Consider the following 22,900-nt stretch of genomic DNA (forward strand, 5'->3'; position numbering starts at 1 on the left):
ATTGGCTGGATCTTCACGATCAAATTTTTCTACAGTGCAAATGTGACCACTTGCATCAATGCTAAATCGATCCTTTCCCATGTCATTGACAAATGAATAAGTGATATGGCCAAACACTCCAGGGTCTGCATCGGTTGCCTTTACCTGGAATAAAAACAATATATTAGTCAATACAGATATTTCTTAAGGATTACAGTTACTTGCCAATGTTTCTACAGCAAAATTGCATGAAGCTCAATCGCACTTACCTGTATAACTTTGGTTCCTACAGCAGCATTCTCTCTTAACTCTGCTTCATACATATTCTGTCCAAACACTGGATTATGCAGGTTGGCTCCCAACACCTTAACATGAACCTGTGCAGTGCTAGTAAACACTCCATCAGACACTGAAACATTGAGGCTGTAGGCAGACTCCATTCTTTGCTTACGGTGGCTGGACAATGTGATAATCCCTGTTTTTTTCTCCAGTAGAAATTCATCTTTTCATTTCCTGACAAAATGCTGTACTCCAATTTGTCAAAATCTGAGCTGTCAGCATCTGAGGCCTGGACACAAGTTATAAAGTGGCCCCTTGGTGCTAACTCATTCACGTATGCCTCATAGAGCAACTGGTTGAAAACAGGAGGATTGTCATTCATATCATTTAACATGACAGTCACTGATACTTCACTACTAAGTGGTGGGAAACCATTATCAGTGGCCCTGACAATGAAGTCATACTTCTGGACTAGCTCATGATCTAGCATACGAGCTGTCAAAATTAATCCACTGCTACTATCTATGTGAAAGTAGTCTGTGCTGTTATGGACATCAGAGAAGATCTGATAGCGTACAGCATTGTTCTTGTCTGAGTCTTTGTCTGTAGCAATGACTTGAAGTGCTGGAGTTCCGATCATGGCTGTTTCAGACAAAACTACCCTGTAGGACATTTTCTGGAAGATAGGTGGGTTATCATTTTACATCCTGGACAAGACGTCTACATCAACCTCAGCATGGGCACCAGTCAGACAGTCTGTGGCACTGATAGTCAGGTGGTAAGATGACGCTGTTTCATAGTCCAAAGAGTGGATAACACTTATCACTCCAGTATCAAAACCAATATCAAATTGAAGAAATGGATCTCCATCGACAATAGTGTAGATTATGTTTTGACCTTCAGGACTAGTAGCGTTGATGCCAAGGATAGGTGTGTGCACAGTCACATCCTCATTTACAGAAACAGAATAAAACGATTTGTCATAGACAGGCATGGCTTTGTTGACAACAGTAATGGGGAACTCTATAGTAGATGAGAGGGGTGGATAACCGCTGTCTCTGGCATATATTGAAATTTGGTACTCCACGTTGGACAAATCAGACTCAAAGGACCTCTTGAGGCTAAGAATACCTGTCTGTCGATTGATTTCAAAGTGCCCATGATCATCCTTGAGATAGTAAGACACCTCTCCATTAATCCCTTTGTCACCATCTACTGCCATGACCCTGAAAATGGGTGATCCAGGTTCAGCTTCTACTTGAACAGCTGCATAATAAGGCAGTCCAACAAATACAGGAGCATTATCATTTATATCCTCAACTTGGACTCTAACCATAACTCTGGCCACGTGCAAACGGTCGTGCTCCCTTCTTGCCTCAACAACCAGTTCATACAACTCTTGCTCTTCACGGTCAAAGGGTATACCCGTGGTTTGGATAACACCAGATGTCGACCGTATTCTGAAACGTGTACCAGCATTCAACAAGGCATACTTTAATGGTTCATTGAGATGGTTTCCCACAGCACTGACCACAGCAACTTTGGTGATATTCGATACATTCTCTTCAACAGATGAAGAGTAAATGTTATGGGTGAAGCTGAGACCAGAGTCCAGAGCTTCTCTGACAATTATAGTCACCAAAGCTGTGCTAGAGAACTTCCCATCTGAAACTTTGACACTGAAGCGGAAACGCTCTTTAAAGAAGTTGTTGTTTTTGACGAGAATAATTCCACTGGAAGGTTTGATGGCAAAGTGCTCTAGTACTCCATCAGTCAGAGAGTATGTGAGCTCTGTAGGGACATCTTTATCAGGGTCTGTGGCTGAAACCTGCAAAGCCTCTACTCCAATATAGGTGGGGAGTAGCAAAACAGTTTCATAGGCATTCTGGGTGAAGCGAGGTGGTGAATCATTGGTGTCAATCACTTGTATTGTGACCTCAGTTGGACTGTCTGCTGTCAACTGTGGCCTACCGTTGTCTCTCACATGAACATGGAAGTGGAAGGTGGCAAATGTCTCATGGTCTAAATTAGCAATAGTTCTGATGGAGCCAGTTCCAGAGTCCACTGTGAAGAACATTTTTGCAGTGTCCTCAACAATCTGGTAGACCAACAGGGCATTTTGGTTGCGGTCAGCATCACTGGCCTTGATGACAAGAGGTGAGTCATCTGAGTTCAAGACCACGCTGTTGACTGGTGCTACCTCACTGATCCTGCCGTGGTAGTGAAGCTGCTGGAACACTGGTGGGTTGTCATTCTCATCCACAATCTGGATTACCAGTGTAGCATTTGAAGCCATGCCAGCCATGTTAGTAGCTTGGACTATGAGGGTGTACGATGCTGTGGTCTCATAGTCTAGGGTCTTTAGAGTAGTAATCACGCCACTATATTGATTTATCTGAAAAACACGATCTGTGTTGCCCTGCTTGATGTCAAAAGTGAGAGTGGATTGGCTAACTGCACTGACTGTGGTTACAGAGGTTCCAACCATTAAATTCTCTGTGATCTCTGTCTGGTACTCAGGCTGAGGGAATTTTGGACCAGCATTATCAGAAAGAGTGACTGAAATACGCACAACTGTGGTAGTGGACAGAGGAGGGGTGCCACTGTCAGTAACTCTGACAGTGAGAACATAGTGACCTATGCTGGACAAGTCCAAGTCACGTGCAACAGTAATAATACCCAAACTGACTCCATATGGAATGCATTTCCAGTGTTCCCTGTTGGAGAATTGGGAACAATATTAAAAAATGTATTTTAATCTGGTGTACAAATCATTAAAACATGCAGGAGCAAATAATTAGATGTCAGAGGTACCTACCTGCTTCAATTGAGTAGTGTAGTTCAGCATTCTCGCCTTTGTCTTTGTCCAGTGCAGTAACCTGGACTACAGCTGATCCCACTGCTGCTGACTCATAGACTGAGCCTTCATACAAAGCACTGGTAAAAATGGGCACATGGTCATTTATATCTTCCACTTCTATTAACACACGAGCCAGATTTTTTCTGTATGGGAACTCTTGATCCTTCACCTGTGGAGAAAAAATAAAAAAATAAAGTAAAATAAAAAGGGATTTTTAATGGTCAGTATGAGTTTAAAATATCAAGTGTCTCTGGGGACATAATTGGCAAATATATAACACTGTCACTGAAACCAGAACTCTCAGTATCTCCCTTTCCTTTACAGCATGTTTTCTGTATTAGCTTACTACTAGATATCCTATATCAAATAATTACGTATATATTACAAATATATTAATTTTTAAAAAGTTTTCTACCCTTTGATGAGGCATAGAAATTAATGCACTGTGTGGTGTAATTTGCTTAATTAACTGCTGAATAGTAAGTTCAGATAGAATGAGCACGGAAACTGAAAAGATTCCCTCTTCTTCTGCTTTACATATGAAACAAGTCATTATTTTCTCCTCATAAATTTCTGCTCTAAAATGGTTCCTGGTGTTGTTATCACTCTCAGTGGTTACTGGTCAAAGCCAATATCCAATAAGACCATAACAACCACAGATATTGAAGTTACTTAATTTCAAGGCAGCATTATAAAGTTTAACCAAACTGATATGCATCATCATCTGATGAGACCATCAGCATGATGAATGACCATGAAAAGTGCATGACCTCAAAGCAGAACTAAAATTTTATTAGCACAACAATGCAGGCAAGACTGGAATCTGTTACCACAAATTCCTAATTATACCATAAGTCATTGATAAAGTTTTGACATAGATTTTTTAAAATCACTAGTAGCTCATCCAAGACCAAATCATGTCTTACAATGACTGTGAAAATATGCTGAGCACAGGCCTCATGGTCCAGCCTTTGAGTAGTATAGATGACTCCCAGGGTGGGATGGATGCGGAACAGACGCATGCTGTTGGGGTCTATGGAGCTCTGCAGAGAGTAGGTCAGCTGGTGATGCTCATCACGGTCTGATGCTAGAACCTGGACCACCTCAGTGTCAGGTGGTGTATCTTCAGAAATAGTGACGTCATAGGTTGGTTGGGAGAAGATAGGATTGTTATCGTTGTTGTCCATAACAGTAATGTGAACCTGCATCATGAGGGATGTTGACAGGAGAAAAAGGAGAGGGAGTAAATGGATGAAAAAGACAATAGACATTACTGACTGAAGTGCATTAATTTATTTCAAGCTGAGTAGCTGACATTTTGCAGAGATGTATGCAAATACTATATACTGAAAGTGAGAATCTTGAAGACATGCTAAATCTAAAAGTTTTCTACAACAAAACCTAATTCAGACAGTATCATCCATTCATCCACTGCTTTCCCATCTGTAGGATTATGCTGGGGCTGGAGTCTATCCCAGCTGATTTAGGGTGAAGGCAGGGTTCATCCTGGACAGGTCACCAGTCTATCGCAGGGCCACACAGAGAGACAGAAAACCAAGCACACTCACATAGTCATATTGTCAACCTATAGCCAATTTAGATTCACCAATTAACCTCACCATACATGTGAGGGTGTCAAGGATGTGGGGTGTGGTGAACCCAGGTGCAGACATAGTTGACAGACAGCCGGGCATTATGGTAAAAAAGGTTTATTTAATCAAACACAACTACTAACTGAAAACGAGACTGACGTGGCTACAACAAACTAAAGGTGGCAAAACAACAGGGCTGAGGAAACATACTCACACACCGGGAAACTATAACGGATGGCGAAAAACAAACTAAAGTCCAAGGTCAAAAACAGAGTCCAAAAGAAGTTAATCCATTAACGGGGGAAAAGCAGAGTAATCCAGTGAGTAATCCAGTGAGTAATCTGACGGCCGGCAACGGCGGATGAGACGAGGACCCTCTGGTGGCCGGGCTGGAGGTCGGCTGCGGAGGACGAGACAAGGACCCTCTGGCGGCCGGGCTGGAGGCTGGCTGCGGAGGATGAGACGAGGACTCTCTGGCGGCCGGCAACGGCGGATAAGACGAGGACCCTCTGGCGGCCAGGCTGGAGGCCGACAGCGACAGGGCCCCTCTATAGACTCAGGATCCAGGGAAGCCACTGGAGGATCATCAGTGTCGACCCACTCCGGGGCGTCTGACACACTCTGAAGGCCGTCTGGGGTGGCGAACACACTCTGAAGGCCGGCGGCGGAGTCGTCCTCCACCCGCTCTGGAGCTGCTGCTGCGGCGGCTGCGGAGTCGTCCTCCACCCGCTCTGGGGCTGCTGCTGCTACGGCGGCTGCGGAGTCGTCCTCGACCCGCTCTGGGGCTGCTGCTGCTGTGGCTGCGGAGTCGTCCGCGACCCGCTCTGGGGCTGCTGCTGCAGCGGCTGCGGAGTCGTCCGCGACCCACTCTGGGGCTGCTGCTGCGGCGTCATCCTCGACCCGCTCTGGAGCGTAGGCGTCGGAGGCGGTGTCAACCCGCTCTGGAGCGTAGGCGTCGGAGGCGGCGTCGACCCATTCAGGAGCAAAGGCTGAAGTGGCGGCGTCGACCCTTTCTGGAGAGAAGGCTGAAGTGGCGGCGTCGACCGGTTCTGGAGTGAAGGCTGAGGTGCCGGCGTCGAGCCGTTCTGGAGCGAAGGCTGAGGTGGCGGCGTCGAGCCGTTCTGGAGCGAAGGCTGAGGTGGCGGCGTCGAGCCGTTCTGGAGCGAAGGCTGAGGTGGCGGCGTCGAGCCGTTCTGGAGCGAAGGCTGAGGTGGTGGCATTGACCCGCTTTAAGGCGAAGGCTGAAGTGGCGGCGTCCACCCGCTTTAAGGCAAAGGCTGAAGTGGCGGCCACAGTCAGTCACAGTAAGAACAGTGTCAGAAGCGAAAGGGTTGAGCTGGCCGAGGACTGCAGTTGAGGCGTCCGAGGCGGAAGCGTTGACCTGCTCGGGGGCTGCAGCGGCAGCGTCCGTGGACGCGATGCTCGGCGGCGGAACCTCCGTGACACACGGCGGCGGGATCTCCGCGACGTACAGCAGCGGGATCTCCGCGACGTACAGCAGCGGGACCTCCACGACGCAATACAAAAAGGCAGCATCGGGGCAGAATCCTGACAGAGGGGGTCTATAGTTCATGAATCTCTCTGCCATTATCATCCCAGCAATGACTGCTGTTGGAAAAGTGTATTAAGGTGTGGATGTATATCAGCATGAAAAGCACAACTCCTTTGTCTTTTATGGTTTATGCTTTTGTTTGGTCTGACAATACTGTTTAAACTTTCTAGTCTGATTAGTTCCTTGCTTTATCATCCCTTTAACGGGTGAGATGTGTCATCTCCAGATGGACATAGGAGGCAACTGTACACATAAATTTGCTCTCTTGAAACTGTTAGAAAAGAGTACTCTGTAAGATCAAATACATTTGTTTCTATGAAATCACTGCACTTGGTGCATTCTTGATCACTGGGAAAGTAGTAACTGCAAGAAGCTTTCATAAAGTTAAACTGTGATAAAATACAAAGTCTTGACAGCAGCACCCATAGGATTGTATTTGATTATTTCCAATGGCACTTGCTTTACAAAATAGAGCACAAATCAGAACAGTAATGAAAAGGATTGAATGCATGTCGTTGTGCAGACTGCAGAGAATCATGCAGGGTATTGGTAGTTGGTATGCATCATAACTCATGGGAAATTCCTGAGTCACATTTGACCGGTGCTGAGTCAGGAAAACACACAAGGAGAATTACTGATATACAAGTGCAAAGGCAGACAGAGCAGACAGAAAAGCAGAAAATGAAATAACAGTAGTGTCTAGAAATTTCAATCGACCCGATTTTGTTGTATTTTCTGATATGGACTCACTGGCCACTTCAGTAGGTTAACCTATAAAATCTAAAGCAATCCAATACAACACCCCTGCCATTAATTTTGCAAAGGGGATGAATAAAGTAGCAGTACAGTAGCAATACAATGTGATGCTTACAGTCGATTGCGTTTTCTTTCAGCTAAATTTACTTTCACATTCACTTTGGATGTTGAACATAGGATAGTCATCATGTTTTTCCTGTGTAATGGTGGACAATTTCTTCTGTTTCTATCCACCACTTGGGCATGCAGACCACATCATCATCTGCTTACTTCCGCTATACAGACAAGAACTGAAATGTCACATGCCACAACGCTCCACAGTGGTCAAAGGATACCATTGCATATCTCCAAGGTTCCCTGGCAATTAATGACTGGAATATTTTTGATGTTAATCTGAATGACAGAGTTCTGTCATTTTGGATTACATCAATTTCTTCATAAACACAAGTATTCATGTTAAGACAATTTAAAAAAAAAAAAAAATATATATATATATATATATATATATATATATATATATATATATATATATAAACTTCAAGCCTTGGATAACACAAGAAATTAGACGGACCCTAAAAGAAAAACACGAAGTTTTTAGGCTCTACAACTGGAAAAACCTAAAATCAGCAAACAGAAAATAAAAAAATGAAGTTTTTAAGGCAAAAATGAGATTCAAGGATGAGATGGAGTCCAAATTTGCCAACATGAACACCAAGCAGGCATATCAAAGGGTGAAAATCCTTACTGGAAGTGAACCCAAACAGAAAACTCATGCCATTCCTGACCCATAATCCTTTGCCTTGCCTGGTTCGACACACAGGATCACAGAGCTGAGTGTGAAGCTCTACAAGAAGCCCTCCCTCTTCCAGAAGTGGCCGAGTCAGCTCCTGTCTCAGAAGAGGATGTACGATGCCAGCACAGTTGAGCTGGGCGTGACGGCATCTCAGAAAGGGTGCTGAAGGACTGTGCCCATGAACTCTACCCAGTGCTTTACTCACTCTTCTGTGAATTTTACCAGACTGCGACCATACCTACCCTTTTGAAAACCACAACCATAATACCTATACCCAAAAAACTTCTGCAAACCGAACTCAATCATTATCGCCCTGTTGCCATCACTTGGATTACGTGCCTGGAGAAGCTGCTTCTTGACACCATGCTGTATGTCGCTACCCACAGCATGACCCCCTTCAATTTGCCCATAAGTCTGCAAGAGGCACACAAGATGCGGTTGCCTGTCTGCTACATATCACCCTTCAGTTTGTGGACTCTCCAGGTCACTGAGCAAGAATCCTCTATATAGACTTCAGGTCAGATTTCAATACAAACCAAAAGCACCTGATGATCCAGAAGTTAAACCAGCTCAATGTCCCCTTCCATCTCATTCACCTCATCTGCAACTTCCTCGGTGACAGGTTGCAGACAGTATGGGTGGGCACAACCATCAGCCATCACCATCAACACTGGAGCATTGCAAAGCTGTGTCCTCCGCCGCTTCCTCTCCACACTCTACACTGATGATTCCACGAGCCCATCACCCACTACCATACATCTCAAGTACTCGGATGATACAGTTATTCTTTCACCATTTTCAGACAGTCACTCTGTCCAGGACAATTACAGCAGCATTTCCCACTTCACTCAGTGGTGTAAGGATAACCATCTCCATCTCAATGTCAAGAAGATAAGGGAACTGATCATAAGTCCCCCTTCTCTCCAGCAGCCCATCCTCATCAATAACCAAGCAGTGGAAATAGTGGACAATTTTAAATATCTTTGGATTACACTCAACAACAAATTCACCTTTGACCAGCACACCATGGACATCCAAAAAAAAGTCACCGAGACTCTCAGCCATCTGTAAACTTAAAAGATTTTATGTTGCGCCATCTCCTTCTGTTGCTGTATCAAAGTATCTTCCAGTCCATCCTCCTACATTGCTCCACCTGCTTCTATAACATGCTCTCTGTTACAAACAAAACCAAACTCATACGCATAACCCCAACAGCCTCTAAAATAATCGGTCTTCCCACTCCAAACCTCACAGAATTAAACAACACAAATTGCAATCATAATAGAACAGGACATAACACATCCACTGAACACATACCTTACCTCCCTCCTCTCACGACATAGATACAGGACACTGAGATGCAGATGAGCATGACTAGGCAAAAGCCTAATCCCATGTGTTATAGCAACCCCTGACTAAAGGCCAAGGTGACCTGACCAGAGTGAAAACTATATTTATATGATGAACAGATGCTCCAGTGTCTTCATGAAGTGTGAAGTGAGGGCAGCCAGTCTATAGTCATTTCTCTCAACCGCACACACTACTTTGAGCACTGGTACATGACAAGATGTCTTCCACAGAACCAGACCCCTACCAGTCTGTAGAATGAAGTTAAAGATCCTCTGGAGGGTCTCAGCCAGTTGAGCAGCACAGTCTTAACCAGTCTCACACAAACCAGAGTGGATGCTGGCTGATGTATCAAATCTGTTGAAGAACTGGTTGGCTGTGTCCACATCTCCTGCTGTTGTATGGCTGTTGTTCTTTTGTAGCAGTGATGTTCCTCATGCCCCTCAACACCTCTCTGCTGCTGTTGTCCTCTCGCTTCCTCTTTAGCTTCTTCCTGTCATCCCTCCTGGCCTGCTTCAGACTCCCCTTCAGCCCAAACTGGACTTTTTGTGCTTCTTCCTGTCTCCATCAGTGAAGCCCTCCTTCTTCTGGTTGAGGGGAGCCTTGATGTTGCTGATGATCCATGGTTTGCTGTTAGGAAAGCACCATATTGTCCTCCCAGGAATAACGGTGTCCCTGCAGAAACTGATATAGTCCGTGGTGCAGTCAACCACAGTGTCCATGTCCATGTTCATACTGTTATCCTGTTTCAGCAGCAGTTCATACCAGTCCATGCATTTGAAGCAGTCTTTCAGAGTCTCGCTGACCTCTGGGGGTCCGCTTCCTGAATGAACAGGTGATTGCAGGCTGATTCAGAACATAGAGTTTGTAACATGGCTGAAGAAAGACCAGATTTTGGTGTGACCTGAGGATCAATGACTTATATCTCAACCTCCTAGCTCTGAGTTTAGCCTTTAGCTTAGCGTCGGCTCTCTGACCACGGCATGCGTTCTTCAACTCGGCCGGAATGAGATGTTTAACTCCTTGGTTTGTCCGTTGTAACCCAAGGAGGTCCCCTCCTCGTGTACACTCTTCTTCTCCCAACTATGCACATTGTTGCAGATAAACAAAATAATATTAACCCTTTACGCTTCAGTGCGTCGTAGGTGTACCGCCGGCAGTACACCTACTAATTTGCATAGGAATTTCAAGAATGTCCGACGGCTGCAAACCCGATTATACAAACACTATACGCCGATGGAAAGCTTAGATTCTCATGAATCCGCCGGTATAAACCACTTTCAGATGTGATTACCACAGCGGGTGAGAAAAACACATTTGTCCGACAAAAACAAATATTCATCCATCCGTTCTCTATACACGGCTTCAACGCACACAGCGCGACTCACATTTCCGGGTTCATTATTACACACAGAAAAAAAGATTCCACAAAAAACGGCCATAATCTAACCTTTTACATCCAGACAACACAAGCCAGTAAACTATTTTGTCCAAAACATGTCCTGAAGTCGGTATAAAATCCACGAATCGGTCGTTTTCAAGGAAATGCACCTCGCGATGTGCGTCCAATATTCCCTGTATTTTTCGTCATTTTTTTATTTAAAAATAGAATATTAGTGATTTTTTGTACTGAAAACGGCTGGAATTGACTGAAGCTTAAAGGGTTAACAGACACTTTAAAAACATTAAGAAAACACACAGCAATGGAGCAACGTGAACTTGCAGTCACATAGAGCAGCGCACCAGCAGTACTATTACTAGTATCTCTACCGTGAGGTGACAGTGCTAACTGATCCACTACGCTGTGGCTAAAATTTAACAAGTAATCTCAGTAACTGTATCACAAAGTACAACATAGCAGCAGGAGGAAAATGACAACATACACGCACACATCCTGAACAAAGAGCCTAAAGGAAATAGGAAACAGGAGTTGAGTGTTGCCAGGCAGTAAGTCTAAGTTTAAACTCCCTGCAGCAGTTGGCGTTCTGTTGCTCAATTGTAGAGACATCCCTAACGGCATGAATCCATGTCGATTCCCCATCTGGGAGCCTTCCTTACATCTTACAGGTGTGTGTGTGTGTGTGTGTGTGTGTGTGTGTGTGTGTCTACTTGTTTCTGCTATACAGGTGGGGACTTTGACCTGACTATTTGCTATAAAGGTGGGGACTTGTCTTACGGTGGGGACCTAAAATGAGGTCCACACGGGTGGCAACACCGTTTTCTTGGCCATATTGTTGTTAATAAAAATGTAAAAGTGCAAAAACGTTTGTTTAGGGTTAGGCATTGATTTGGTGATGGTTAAGGTTAGGGTTAGGGTATGGGTTAGGAGTTAGATATGAATGGGAGTCAATGGTAAGTCCCCACCGGTATAGAAAAACAAACGTGTGTGTGTGTGTGTGTGTGTGTGTGTGTGTGTGTGTGTGTGTGTGTGTGTGTGTGTGTGTGTGTGTGTGTGTGTGTGTGTGTGTGTGTGCGCGTGTGCTTCCTGTGTTCCATTATAATCTATGTCTTTATCCTGGTTTCAGCTTGTTTGAGTCCCGTGCACTGATACAATATTAAAAAAATGTTCTGCTTTTCTGCCACCAGTGGGTGATTCTCATGGCGAAGTTGGGCAAAACTTTGTGAAAATACTAATAATAATAATAATAATAATAATAATAATAATAATAACAGTAGCAAAAAGTCTCTGCACAATGACAATGAAGTCTCTTTATCTTAACAATAATTATTTTTATTATTTATACACTTCATTCATCCCACAAGGGGAAATTCTCTTTTCACATATCACAGCTTGTTCTGAAGCTGGGTCAAAGTACAAGGTCAGCCTCAAGGGCCTAATAGTGGCTGCTTAAACACCCAACCTTCTGGTCAGTAGTCCAAGTCATAACTACTGAGGAACCACCACCTCAAGTGTAATTGAGCTGCTTTTACACATGATATGGAATATAACATTGCTGGACATCGTACACTGATCAGCCAAAATATTAAAAGCGATTGCCTAATATTGTGTAGATCTCCCCAATGCTGTCAAAATGGCTCTAAATATTCAGGGTATGGACACCAGTCCCCTGGAGTGGTCTGGTGGTATCTGGCAGCAGAATATTAGCATTGGATCCTTTGGATCTTGTGGTTTTAGAGTGGGGCCTCTGTGGATCAGGCTTGTTCTGGTGCATTTTCTTCTTCGAGCAAGCAAGGTAATCAACATCTACCTAATTTATTCTATGTCTGAACAAAAGAACTCATGACCAGTGCTGTTCTGGTGCATCCTGTGAAGGCCTGAGTTGACAGGGACCTGACAAGTCTGGGGCAACATGGGCTCTTTGTCATGTTCCTTGAGCTGTTCCTGTGCAGTTGTTGCACTCTGGCAGGGCACATTGTTCTGCTGGTTGCAGGTGCTGCCGTGTGGAAGTGTTGTTGCCACAAGGAGGTGTTATTGGTCTTCAGCAATGTTTAGGTGAATGAAAGTCTGTATCCAAGCGTTGCCAACAGAACGTTGAACTGTTATGAGATGGTCAATGGTTTCGATGTTGTGGCTGATCATCGGGAGGTGCATTTCCTTGAAAACGACCGATTCGGGGATTTTATACCGACTTCAGGACATGTTTTGGACAAAATAGTTTACTGGCTTGTGTCATCTGATGTAAAAGGTTGGATTATGGCCGTTTTTTGTGGAATCTTTTTTTGTGTGTGTAATAATAACCCGGAAATGTGAGTCGCGCTGTGTGCTTTGAAGCCGTGTATAGAGAACGGATGGATGAATATTTGTTTTTGTCGGACAAATGTGTTTTTCTCACCCGCTGTGGTAATCGCATCTGAAAGTGGTTTATACCGGCGGATTCATGAGAATCTAAGCTTTCCATCGGTGTATAGTGTTTGTATAATCGCGTTTGCACCCGTCGGACATTCTTGAAATTCCTATACAAATTAGTAGGTGTACCGCCGGCGGTACACTGAAGCTTAAAGGGTTAGAGCCTATTATCTGTAATGACAGTGTATGCAGCTTTGTAGGTATAAACTGTAAGAGCACTAAGAAACTTAAAACAATGTTTATTGAAATGGTAATGTAATGGACCAGTACAATCCAACATGTGAAGGACCTAAAAATGACTGCTATCTACTAAATGTAAATTACTGAATGCTCATCCTGACTTCTTACACAGGTCAGACCACAGATATATAAATGAAGAGTTCATTTGCAAAAACAGATAACTCCGTTTTGATAAATTTTCAGAAAACTTTTTTTATTGTTTACCTGAGATAATATCAATCAAACTGAAGTTGAGTGGATTTGGCTCAGTAGAAAATACATGACAAAATAGAGAAAAAATAAATTATTAGTGTAATTATTATTATTATCTCAAGTAAACAATAAAAAAATAAGTTTTTTGAAAATTTATAAAATGGAGTTACCTGTTTTTGCAAATGAACTCTTTAAATACAGATACAATGGTGATAAGTAGAGCTTCAAAGGATTTACTGGGAGAACCATACTCCCGGTAAACCTCAACATACCATGTTGCAGTTTACAAAAACGTAAAAGTAGAAACTGCTTGTTGTTGTGGAACAGATTTCTGTGGACTGAAATAAAATTCAACCTCTATGAAAAAGATGAAAGGGGAAAGTGTGGAGGAAGAAGGAACATTTCATGACCCAAAACACCATCCTGATCAAACATGATTGATAGTACCAGACAGTATGGTCTATGGCTTAGGAATATGGCTGTCAGTGGAATTGACACATTGACTTAATTACGGATAATTTGAGACTGATACTGACAAAGGCAACACAGTAAATTCACAGGTCTACAGTAGCATTCTGTGTACTTAAATTCGGCAAAATGCATCAAAACTAATTGAACAAAGGTTTCTCATTCAGGACAATCATCCTAAACATTAGCCTAGCCCTGCTAGACCCAAGTTCTGAAGACACGAGGGTCTAGGCATGCTCAACAGGGAGGGAGGCGGGCTAAAAGGTTGTCTATCAAATCACTCTGCAGCAATTGGGTAGGTATGCAACTAATCAGCGCAACGAATAGGCTCCTGGAGCGCCGGAAATCAGAGGATACGGTAGTTCGGTGAAGCCTTATTTATACAGTCAATGGGTGAAGCTCAAGTATATTACAGACATGTTAACAGAAAGATTATTCAGAGTCGGTGCTAATGGAGCTCAACGACTGTAGTCGTTTATGTTGTCGACCCTGGCAGAGAATTAAATTTGTTGCCGTGGGTTGTCTAGCACGGCTAGGCTAGTTGTTTCCAGTTGTTTCTGTCAGAATCGTCGCGCCTCTGTCGTCACTTAGTTACGCCCGCCTTCTGACTCTACACTTCATGGTGATTCGTCCGGCCAGTTTTAGGAGAATCCAGCCTCGAGCCTTATGGAGGGTAACTAGACCCACCCTGGCAGAGAATTAAATTCGTTGCCATGGGTTGTCTAGCGTGGCTAGGCTACCTAAACATATGACCACTGATACAGTTGATCACAACATTCTATTAGAGATTTTTTTTTTGAGACTGCAACATCTCATTGGGATTAAAGGAATCTCACTAGGCTGGGGTAAATCATATTTACCAGATAGATTGCAACACATTTACTGAGGATTCTTTTATGCATTGCAGTTAAAAGTTGTTATTGAGTTCCAACGATACTTTTTACCTTGTATATGCTCCCCTCAGGCACTGTTACTAGGAGATGATGATTAAACTTCCCTGGTTAATGACACCATTAACATTTATACAGTACCTATGTATGTAGCTGATCGAAACATTTACCCCAGCTACATTTATCTGTGAAGCCAGGTGAAGAGGATCAATTATTCATCATATATTAAGGCCAGGGTGACCTGTACTTTTCTTTTTCTATATTCAGACAAGACCCCAAACACGTTAGACACATTGGACTTGCTCTGCTTGTGAATAATAGATGGTGTAACCCTGCACACATTACCATCAAAGAACAGATCTGTAGCAGGGACATTGAACTGTTAGCAGTTAGTCTGAAACCATACTGTCTGCCACGGGAGTTCACTGTGATCGTCAGCTGGTGTTACAAATTAATATCCTATTTAGGATCAATAAAGTATATATTCTTCTACATTATAAAGAACAGTTCACGGTTATTCGAGAGAGCACTAACTAAAAGCTTTATCAAACAGTCTCCCTGGAGGGCATCGCCTTAGCCTCCAGTAGTTTACCTTCGTACTCGCGAGTACCCGACACAGTGCAGGACTCTGCTGTGAAGCTGGAGACATGCAGCAGTGGTGTATTTATGATGATTTTAAAAAAAAATGAAAGGAGCGGCGGCTGGAATTCAGCAGCGGCGGGCCACTGCTGCAGAATGAATGTAGAGGAAACACTGTAATACTGATGCTCAACAAATTTTGTAAGTAAAATTTCACAAAAACAAGAATTGTCTTTTTGATAATTTAGTTGTTGGTGTTCAGTTGATAAATCTAATAAAAACCCCAACACTTTTCCAAGCTCTGATGGTTAAGCATGCTCATGTATCACTTCTACTGATTGGCCCAAAATCCACAATGTTCACAATTCTCCCACAGAGGAATGGTTGTATGTAATGTAAGCCAATCAAGATGGTTACTATGGACAGTGTTTTAAGACTGTATTTTTGAATGATAAGACCAGACCAGGCCTGGGAGTGGATAGAATTTGATTGGTAAAAGGTTAGTTAATTAAAGGAAAAGTGGTACCTGTGTATTTGCAGTGTTGGTGCCATCTGTGGCCTGCACTGTGAGGTTGTAGAAGGACCGCTGTTCAGCATCCAGAGGCTTGGCAATGATAATGGTGCCCACAGCTTTCTCTACATCAAACACACTGTCGCTGTTCCCACCTGCTCCACAGGAAGAAGGTCAGGAGGAGGGAGGGGCACACAGTATGAATCATAAAGACATATTCAGAATGCTATTTTATAAAGTGGATCAGTGGTTTTCAGTCTTGTGAAACCATATGATGAAATGTAGGGACATTTATTATTATATAAATATGCCATATTTACAGTATTAAATTGGCTGTTTTGCATACAGTCTGTACAATATCAATCAGTGAATTAAGCTTCTACAATGATATGATCAGAGAACAGCACATGACTGGAAACCACTGCTGCACATACACACTTCACTGATTCACCTTAAAGAGTGTGACTATGCAGAGGAGGGAGGTATGGCAACATCACACCATCACAATGAGGAATGAGCACTGGCCATGCAAGCAGCACCAACAGCACAAATCCTGTGTGTGCATGTGTGTTGCTACTACTGTCTGTTCATTCAAGATGACATACTGTACTGGTCAGAAGCTCAGTGGCATTTATTTGATAGTCAGTGTTCAGCAAGTTCAATACTTGCACTTATCCAGGTTCATATCAACATCGTTATCACAACTACTCACTTGCTCATCCTTAGTTTCCTCTGGTAAAAGATTGAACCATGCCCTTTTCTCTTTCCCTGTCCCACAGAAGAATTTGACTTGGATGTTTTAAAAACATAAGAAGCATATGCAAACTGGCCAAACTATCTAGAGTTTACAGTATTTGTATAATCCTGATACTGTTTGTATTATGTATAGGACATCTCAATTCCTTCAGTTGAAACTATTTCCAGTAGTATTATTTATAATCCTTATGATACACTACAGCTACAAAATGTCTGAAATTAAAAAGAAATAAAGGGAAAATATATTTTCCCTTTTAAACATCTTGCTATGTAAGTCAGTCCCAAATGCTGAATGCACAAATATTACTTCCATATTTGTATATGACTGCTGTATGTAGTGTGCTCCTGCTGGCCCCTGTCCACCACAGAAAGTAGCTACAACAGGCATGTGACGATCAGAACTGGACAATAGAACAATGGCTGAGGATACCTTGATCTGACACAGCATCATTTATTTATTTTTGGTATCAGGTGGATCACTATGTGGGTGTGCATTGGTGACCTGGGGAAGTGATGGCTGTAGAATTCACTATGAGAAGTAAGTAAGATGTGGAGGCAGTGTGATGCTCAGGACAATGTTCTGCTGGAAAATTCCACAATACCACAAAACACCTTGAGAGGTCAGTCGTGTCCTTGTCTTGACAGGTTAGATTTCTTTTGAAGGGTTGCTGATGTCTAAACAACTTTGGGAACCCCTTCTAAGGCAATATATCATGAATTTATTTAGTCTAAAAAACTAAATAGAATTCTAGTCCGGTGTAATCCAGCATCCCATCTGATGGATATCCAAATGTTTATCTGTTAAAGTGAAAATCTAGCATGAGAGAAATCAATAATAATATCTGGCAAATGATCAGCCCTGACAAGAAGCGTTATCAGTCGGAAAAAGTTTGGCTTCTCTACTCTCTGACACACTAAGGATGCTTTGTCTAATTATGTACATAAATATGGTTAATTTTATTCAATCACTAATTAACCACAAGGAAACTTTGACTTTTACATGACCTTGACTGAGGATAGCCCTCATGACTTTGGAATATGTACTGTAATCTGGGCTGTGCTATTTGTTCTGTTAACCACAGAGTAGTAATGGTCAAATGATGAAAGAAAAGGAAGTGAATCATACTGTGACCCCAAGCAGCCTAGTCTTATCTGCCATTCAGCCTACAAATGCTCTTTTAGAACATAAGGAAGGACAGGGCTTGGAAAGAATTCTACAAAAGAAGGAAATGCCTCCATTCTGTCGAAGCCAAATTACACAGAGAAAATTCCAACAAAGAACTCTCTGATCCATTCAAAAATTGGTTTCTACTGCCTGTTTGAAGTTGACTCTATCCTTGCTCAACGGACTGAACTGGTCTTCCCACAAAAAATGATGGTGTCTCATCTTCTGCAGGTCTACTTTATTGATAGGAAGCAGAGACAGAGAAAAAAGATTGTAGCATTGTCATACACTTAAGCTCTTCCATTAGTGAAGTTGGGATCTTTTACAACTTTTTGGATGACTGGTTAAAGTGACAATATTTTTTTTCCCTACCTAACTTCTTCAGAGAAGCTTAATCAAGTACTCTCTGTGGCTGTAATGTAAGCACATGAAAAGCGTCTTGACAAGAGAAAGGATGACTAGAAAATGTTTTTAAAAAAAACATGTAAATGTGGGTGTGAATGAGATACATTGTAAATATAAATTACACAATAAATGCAGATCATTTACCATTCAAAAATATCCAAAAACAAAGCAAGACTAGGTCCTCCATCTAGACCAACTTTTTGCTTGTTTGCTCTGTATCAAATCTTGTTGCATCAGAACAACTTGAAGCATTTTATCTATGGAAGTCAATCAGACTAATCAGATTCTGAATTTTAAAAGCTGCTGAATTTCTTACTTTGAATTTTTTTTGCATCAAAATTATGTAAGTAAATTTTTTATGCCTGAATTTAGCTGAATTTAACATCAAAATTCGAAAAACTAGTTAAAAATTCAATGTGTTCAAAATTCACCATCAAAAAATTCAGTGTGTTCAAAATTAACCGTCAAAAACTCGCCGTTCACATCCAGGCGACTTAGACATAAATAATCGATCCTGGCCAAAATCGAACAAACGCCCAGCCAATCAAGTGACGCTCCTCTGGTCATGTGACACGGACAGTTGACCTCACAAGACCGGGGTAACTAAGGCTACCAGTGTGAAAGAGAGCGTTTTGGTGAGTGTATTAATCCTTTAAGTGTCCTCTATGTGGTTTGTTTTTGTGAAACTCAGTAACCTGTAATGCATGACATGTTTCCAAAGAACAAGGTCTATATTATACGCAAGGAGCTTTTAACGACGTGCTGCTAGCTGCGCAAGCCACGTTAGTACAGCGCTAGCACAATGTTAGTACAGCGCTAGCCGTGCTAGCTGCGTTAGTATAGCGCTAGTACAGCGCTAGCCATGTTAGTACAGCGCTAGCTGTGCTAGCCGCATTAGTACAGCGCTAGCTGTGCTAGCCGCATGAGTACAGTGCTAGCTGTGCTAGCCGCGTTAGTACAGCGCTCACTGCGTTAGTACAGCAGTAGCTGCGCTAGTACAGTGAGAAGGTCACACCAGGCGTAAACTAACCGTGACGTCACCCGTTGGTTTCAACGCCGAGAAAATGAAGCCCGGATTTTGCTACTTCCTGGTCGCCGTTTTGGATTTTTTGGAGCCAGTGACGTAAAAAGCGTCATCAAACAGACTGGACCGGAGAGCAACTAGGGGCAGGATTGGCTGAGGACTCTCTTATCCCGCCCACATTTTACCGCAGAGGCTTCTGTTGCTGTCCATCAAGTATAGCCACGCCCCCTGGCTCCGCCAACTTTAACGATTTATTTAAAATTCAGTATTGATTTATTTTAAGATCGGCCACCTGATCTCTCATTTTGACCATGAAAACTAACGGGAAAAAAATCCTGAGCTGTATCAGTGTGTGTATCAGTCTATCAAATTTTATTTTCTCCAAAAATGAAATGGGGTCTATGGAGAAAAAGCTTCTTGGAGCCAACCCTAGCGGACGGCGTGATATTGCAAGTTTTTGACACTTCCGGGTTGGCTTCAATTCTGGAGCCAGATGCTACGTCCACTATATATACAGTCTATGGGTCACACTGACAGCACGTTCTGCAGCTGGGCAGCTGAGTAACAATTTTATAAACACACAAATGGGCAGAAGTGTGATTCATCTTTTTGTGAGACTTCGTTCTCATTTGGAGCATATTGGACTGGATCTGGACTTCTTAGAGCTCACTTGCACAGAAGAACTTGTGTTTTTAAATGCTTTATCCAACCAAGTAAAAGTTTGCCCAGCTATTTTAAATGCATTGACACAGCAACACCATCTTATCAGCTCAGAAAAATAAAGCAGGAATCAGTACATCGCAACTTTGCACTCAGAGAGGTCCAGCTGGATGACAAAGAATGGTCACATCCCCAGACCACCTTTGCAACTTACTGGAAGTCTCACAAAAAGATGATTTAACAATAGTTCCTACAACAGAGAAAAACAAAGTTATAAAATGCAAACTAGCAATGGGATAAATGCAATGACAATAAAGGCCATTCTATTCTAGTTAACCTCACTGAAAGACCAGACTGCCCCATTAGACACTTCTTTTAGAACAGATTAAAGGAGGGCACACATACTAAACAGTCAATGCGAAACCGTCTGGAGTCTTGGTGGACAGTAGGTCCACCACAGCTGGAGAGTTTGGTGGACCTACCGGGTTTTTGGTGGACCTACAGTGCGCGGACGGAAAAAAGCGCGATTTATGTCAAAAAATTTAACAAAATAATCAAAGGAGACAATATCTTTTGAAATCATTTAATCATTTATTTATTTAGGCTTCAAGAGAATATATGTTGAATATCTGAAGCTGAGAGATAAAAATAGAAGTCAGTTAGACTGATATAAATGATCAAAAACATAATAATACTAGACTTGTTTAAGTCAGCAAATTTAATGAAAAGTTCACTTACATGCTCTTCAAGTAGAGAAAAGAGAGTTTAATTCTCACTTTGTATGAATTCTGTCCAAATGAACATATATACTTTGCCTAACTTCTCAGCTAAAAATTCCTCGAATATATATATATATATATATATATATATATGTATATATATATATATACAGTGCCTTGCGAAAGTATTCGGCCCCCTTGAACTTTTCAACCTTTCGCCACATTTCAGGCTTCAAACATAAAGATATCAAATTTTAATTTTTTGTCAAGAAACAACAACAATTGGGACACAATCGTGAAGTGGAATGAAATTTATTGGATATTTTATACTTTTTTAACAAATAAAAAAACTGAAAAGTGGGGTGTGCAATATTATTCGGCCCCTTTACTTTCAGTGCAGCAAACTCACTCCAGAAGTTCAGTGAGGATCTCTGAATGATCCAATGTTGTCCTAAATGACTGATGATGATAAATAGAATCCACCTGTGTGTAATCAAGTCTCTGTATAAATGCACCTGCTCTGTGATAGTCTCAGGGTTCTGCTTAAAGTGCAGAGAGCATCATGAAGACCAAGGAACACACCGGGCAGGTCCGAGATACTGTTGTGGAGAAGTTTAAAGCCGGATTTGGATACAAAAAGATTTCCCAAGCTTTAAACATCTCAAGGAGCACTGTGCAAGCAATCATACTGAAATGGAAGGAGTATCAGACCACTGCAAATCTACCAAGACCCGGACGTCCCTCTAAACTTTCACCTCGAACAAGGAGAAGACTGATCAGAGATGCAGCCAAGAGGCCCATGATCACTCTGGATGAACTGCAGAGGTCTACAGGTGAGGTGGGAGAGTCTGTCCATAGGACAACAATCAGTCGTACACTGCACAAATCTGGCCTTTATGGAAGAGTGGCAAGAAGAAAGCCATTTCTCAAAGATATCCATAAAAAGTCTCGTTTGAAGTTTGTCACAAACCACCTGGGAGACACACCAAACATGTGGAAGAAGGTGCTCTGGTCAGATGAAACCAAAATCGAACTGTTTGGCCACAATGCAAAATGATATGTTTGGTGTAAAAGCAACACAAGCTCATCACCCTGAACACACCATCCCCACTGTCAAACATGGTGGTGGCAGCCTCATGGTTTGGGCCTGCTTTTCTTCAGCAGGGACAGGGAAGATGGTTAAAATTGATGGGAAGATGAATGGAGCCAAATACAGGACCATTCTGGAAGAAAACCTGTTGGAGTCTGCAAAAGACCTGAGACTGGGACGGAGATTTATCTTCCAACAGGACAATGATCCAAAACATAAAGCCAAATCTACAATGGAATGGTTCACAAATAAACGTATCCAGGTGTTAGAATGGCCAAGTCAAAGTCCAGACCTGAATCCAATCGAGAATCTGTGGGCAGAGCTGAAGACTGCTGTTCACAAACGCTCTCCATCCAACCTCACTGAGCTCCAGCTGTTTTGCAAGGAAGAATGGGCAAGAATTTCAGTCTCTCGATGTGCAAAACTGATAGAGACATACCCCAAGCGACTTGCAGCTGTAATTGCAGCAAAAGGTGGCGCTACAAAGTATTAATGCAAGGGGCTGAATAATATTGCACGCCCCACTTTTCAGGTTTTTATTTGTTAAAAAAGTTTAAAATATCCAATAAATTTCATTCCACTTCACAATTGTGTCCCACTTGTTGTTGATTCTTGACAAAAAAATTAGAATTTTATATCTTTATGTTTGAAGCCTGAAATGTGGCGAAAGGTTGAAAAGTTCAAGGGGGCTGAATACTTTCACAAGGCACTGTATATATATATATGTATATATATATACACAGTATATATACACAGTGTATATATATATATATATATATATATATATATATGTGTGTGTGTGTGTGTTTGTGAATGTGTGTGTGCGTACGTGTGTGGAAGTGTGGAAAAGACCTCTAAACTTGCATTGTGATAAAGGGGATCTTTTTAAACTTGAAAAAAATGCAGGGGAAAAGAAAACATACACTGGACTTGTTTAAGTCAGCAAATTTAAGGAAAAGTTAACTTACATGTTCTTCAGTCTTTTCTCACTATCTTCAGTTCAAAATATTTCACAAATCTATAAGCGTTCTATGCTACTATGTACACTATATACAAGTCAGTTCACTGCAACACTCCTATTTTGCCAATTTTCTTCTCTGTGCCCTGGATCCTTGGCTGCGGCGGGGGCGCCGGCCCATGCCGGGTGGCCGTCTGGGGTGGCTGGTTCCCCTGGCGATGTTGACCCTCTGCCTGGGGTGCGGGGGTTGCCTCTTGGATGCCTGGGGCCCGGGGTC

The 22,900-nt window shown here is 42.4% G+C and overlaps 1 protein-coding gene across 1 annotated transcript in view; it reads right to left on the minus strand.

The window, feature by feature from the left end:
* Positions 1–22,900, minus strand: part of fat3a (FAT atypical cadherin 3a) — a 394,840-nt gene that overhangs the window by 193,526 nt on the left and 178,414 nt on the right. Inside the window, 7 exon segments of the mRNA XM_051958357.1 lie at positions 3–144; positions 249–478; positions 481–2,943; positions 2,946–2,975; positions 3,077–3,287; positions 4,045–4,320; positions 15,862–16,001. Coding sequence (XP_051814317.1) covers positions 3–144; positions 249–478; positions 481–2,943; positions 2,946–2,975; positions 3,077–3,287; positions 4,045–4,320; positions 15,862–16,001 — 3,492 coding nt within the window.

The sequence above is a fragment of the Acanthochromis polyacanthus genome, chromosome 13 (assembly GCF_021347895.1).
Source record: "Acanthochromis polyacanthus isolate Apoly-LR-REF ecotype Palm Island chromosome 13, KAUST_Apoly_ChrSc, whole genome shotgun sequence".
Lineage (NCBI taxonomy): Eukaryota > Metazoa > Chordata > Actinopteri > Pomacentridae > Acanthochromis > Acanthochromis polyacanthus.